The sequence below is a fragment of the Primulina tabacum genome, chromosome 11, assembly GCF_025594145.1.
Source record: "Primulina tabacum isolate GXHZ01 chromosome 11, ASM2559414v2, whole genome shotgun sequence".
Taxonomy (NCBI): Eukaryota; Viridiplantae; Streptophyta; class Magnoliopsida; order Lamiales; family Gesneriaceae; genus Primulina; species Primulina tabacum.
This window is the reverse complement of record NC_134560.1, coordinates 28048145-28051577: the sequence shown is the minus strand read 5'-3', so window position 1 is coordinate 28051577 and position 3433 is coordinate 28048145. Positions and strand designations below refer to the sequence as shown.

General features: G+C 37.5%; 1 protein-coding gene across 1 annotated transcript; it reads right to left on the bottom strand.

Annotated features, from left to right (window-relative positions):
• Positions 1-226: 226 nt before the first annotated feature.
• On the bottom strand, positions 227-1308 carry LOC142519381 (uncharacterized). The gene is made up of 5 exons (XM_075622382.1): positions 1261-1308; positions 1061-1183; positions 582-972; positions 375-497; positions 227-292 (listed from the first exon to the last, which is right to left on the bottom strand). The coding sequence occupies exons 1-3, from the start codon at positions 1297-1299 to the stop codon at positions 754-756; spliced, it is 381 nt and encodes a 126-aa protein (XP_075478497.1). The 5' UTR covers positions 1300-1308; the 3' UTR covers positions 227-292; positions 375-497; positions 582-753.
• Positions 1309-3433: the final 2125 nt, after the last annotated feature.

Here is a 3433-nt window from a genome sequence, read left to right as displayed (position 1 = left end):
GCCCGATTCATTCATCAATCTAACAGCATGCGAGTAGATATACTTGCATGCCATGGGTAATGTTTTTTCAATATCCTTGAACTTGTCGAGCTAATCGGGAACATCCGAAAGAGCAAATAGTTGAGGTTTCCCTTCTTCTACAATTTAGAATATTCATACAAGTATTCTAAACTAAATCATTGTCCAATCAACAAATATGACAATTGCAAACACAAAATCAAGAGAAAACTTAAAAGTACATGTGCCATTGGAAAAATTATCAACTCTTTAGGCCAACCAACAATGGCTCTAACTGCATCATTGACGATTATTGGTCAAGACTTAATTGGGATTGGAAGTTCTTCTTCTTCATCTAAGAAAACATCAATAGATACATTGAAGTTTTGTTCCCCAAGTGGAACATGGTGAATCATGATATTTGGACCTCCTTCTGATATTATTGTACCATACGCCACCACCTTTTCACGTTGTTTTACAGCCAGGTGGCATTTTTTTCACTTTTAAGAACAATAAGATATTATATATATAAATTTATGATTGCGAAAAAAAATATTTTGACATGAAATCAAGAAATATAGAACCTTCATATTTTAAGTGTCGCATTCATAAACTTCTTCCAGATCATCTGACAGTTTTGGCTCTTTCATGTCTGAGCACTTGTTTGATGCTGCAGTCTCGGAAGTTCGATCATTGATGACGGGCATAACACTAGCAAATTAAGCCTTAAATTTCTCCAATTCTGCCTTTAAACTCTTAGTCTCTTCCAATTGTTCTTTGAAGTTTTCGACCCACAGCTTTTGGGACTGATTCCCTCTTCTTTCTTGGAATTTTAAAGAAGACTTGATGCTCTACAAACCCTCCCACGCCTCGAACCCTTCCATACCGTTCTTGGCTTCCTAAGGCAGTGGTTAGCACATCATTCTTTCCAGAAGATTTGAACTCTCCCTTGACCTTTTTTCCCAACAAGTCATCCTACTATTAGAGACATAACAAATCAATCCAAAAACCACAGTTTTATTTATTTAGGCAATACGTAGATTAAATAAAACTAAACATTTACATTTTTGTCGGCGAATTCTGATGTCTCCACATTTGTTATGATGCCAGATTTGTCTTCCCGGGCTTTACTCCAAAGCACCGATCTATCAACTTCTTCATCTTCAGTATTTATGTTTTTCTCTCTCTACAATTCCAAATTTTATCAGCTTGAGAACATGAAGAACTTGATGAAAATGACAAATAGAATGCTCTATAGCTTACCAGTTCAGCCTCCAAGCCGATGTAACCCTTGCGAGACATTCTATGGTGATATTTGTTGGAAACTAAGTTTCGGCGTTTGACAAACTGAAGGACAAAAGCTCGAACCAACTGATTATAATAACTGAACGCTTGAAGCCGCAACTGAACTACGCAACTGATTTACACAACTGAACGAGCAGTCAACTAACAGCAGTTGTAAACCTTACCAGCTATTGTTCAGCAGCTGATTCTTCAGCTGAACACGTCATCAGTTATCGGATAAGGACATTCAACCGACAGTGGTACACAGCAGACTGTTACTTAGTGGAACGCTGCATTTCAGAGATTGCAGTGTACGGTTGTCAGAGGAATATTGACGTGGCAATCAACGGATATAAAGATTCAAATATTATTTAATGTTACCGTTGGAAGAAAAGCCTATAAATAGGTGAGAAGAGCAGTCGAGAGAGAGAGAACATACGAACAACTATTCTATTCAAGTTTGCTGCTACGCTGCTAAAATCACTACTCCTATTCAAATATAAAAAGCTCAGTCTTATCAGATTGATCAGTAGCAATCAAGGCTACATTTACGAGCTTGTTAGCACTTTGAAATCATTGTTAGATTCATTCAGTCGTGTTAAATTCAGTCACGCACTGCAAAAGTTTTTGTGAACTAAGAGTTTCAGTTTTTGCAGTGTTAAGTCCAAACTGAAGTGGGTCAGTACAATTTTTGTATTCGATCAAAGTCTTTTAGTGAAAATTCTATCTTCGTGATAGAAGGGGTGACGTAGGAGTTATTCTATTCTCTGAACATCCAGAAACAAATCGTGTGCATTTTATTTCAGTTATTATTTTCAGTCAGTTATTCAATCTCTCAGTCAGTTTACTTCCGCAACTGTTTTTTTCAGTTAAACTGATTGTTATCGATTGACGAGATACTGAGTGTCAGTTTGTCACTAAACTGAACGCAATTTTCGAAATATATATATAATCCGTGAGTGTTTATTCAACCCTATCTTCTAAACACTTATCACCTTCTAACCGATCATTTCAAGTGGTATCAGAGCAGTAGTATCTCGTCTCAGAATATTTCTACTCAAACTGATTATCATGGCATCTTTCAATAAAATCCCTATGTTCTCCAGAGAAGACGTCGATGATTGGAAAATCATGATGCAGGCTCACTTAGCTACACAAGATGATGACATGTGGTATGTCATCACTGAATGTCCGATGAAAATATTGAAAGCCAACACAGCAGTTGCAATCACCGATGGGGCACCTCATAGAATTGAAAAGCCAAGAGATGAATGGACTGCTGAGGATAAAATAAAAAAAATTTGGACAATGTGGCAAAGGATATACTGTACAAAACGCTGGATAAAGTAACTTTCAGCAAAATCAAGATGTGTAAGACAGCTAAGGAATTTTGGGAAAATTGATCCAACTTTGTGAGAGAAATGAATAAATGAAAGAGAATAAACTTTATGTTGTTGCTCAGAAGTTTGACAACATCAAGATGAGAGCTGGAGAATCGATGCATGAGTATGATGAAAGAGTCAGTTGTATCATCAATGAGCTAAATGCACTTGAAAAAGTGTATACCAACAAAGAAGTTGCATTAAAAGTGATTAGAGATCTTGCCAAGGAGTGGGACGTTAATACCATGGCAATGAGGGAGTCCAAGAATCTAAACAAGGTTGAGCTTCATGACCTATTCGCTGATCTGAAGGCCTATGAGTTTGAGCTGCAAACTCGAGAAGGAGAACCTTCTACTCCCGCAGCCACAACTGCCTTAGCTGCTGTCAGAACAGAACCAACTGGTTCAGTCGAGATGGTTGCTGATCAACTAAGAAATGATGCTATGTCATTATTCATCAAAAAATTTGGAAGGTTTATGAGGAAGAATCAAGGGAACTTCCAGAAGCATTATCAGATAAACAATTCTAAAGAGGAATCAAATGCTTGCTACAACTGTGGCAAACCCGATCACTTCATTGCTGACTGTCCCAAACCCAAGAAGGACAGTCAAGGCTCGAATGAAAGAAAGAAGAAGTCATATGAGCACAAAAAGAGATCCAAGGAAGATAAGAAGTCTTTCAGAAGAATCATGAGGTGCTCTTAGCTGAAGAAAGTAAATCTAAATGGGCAGAAACTGAGAGCAAGGAGTCAGAGATGGAAACCTCATGCA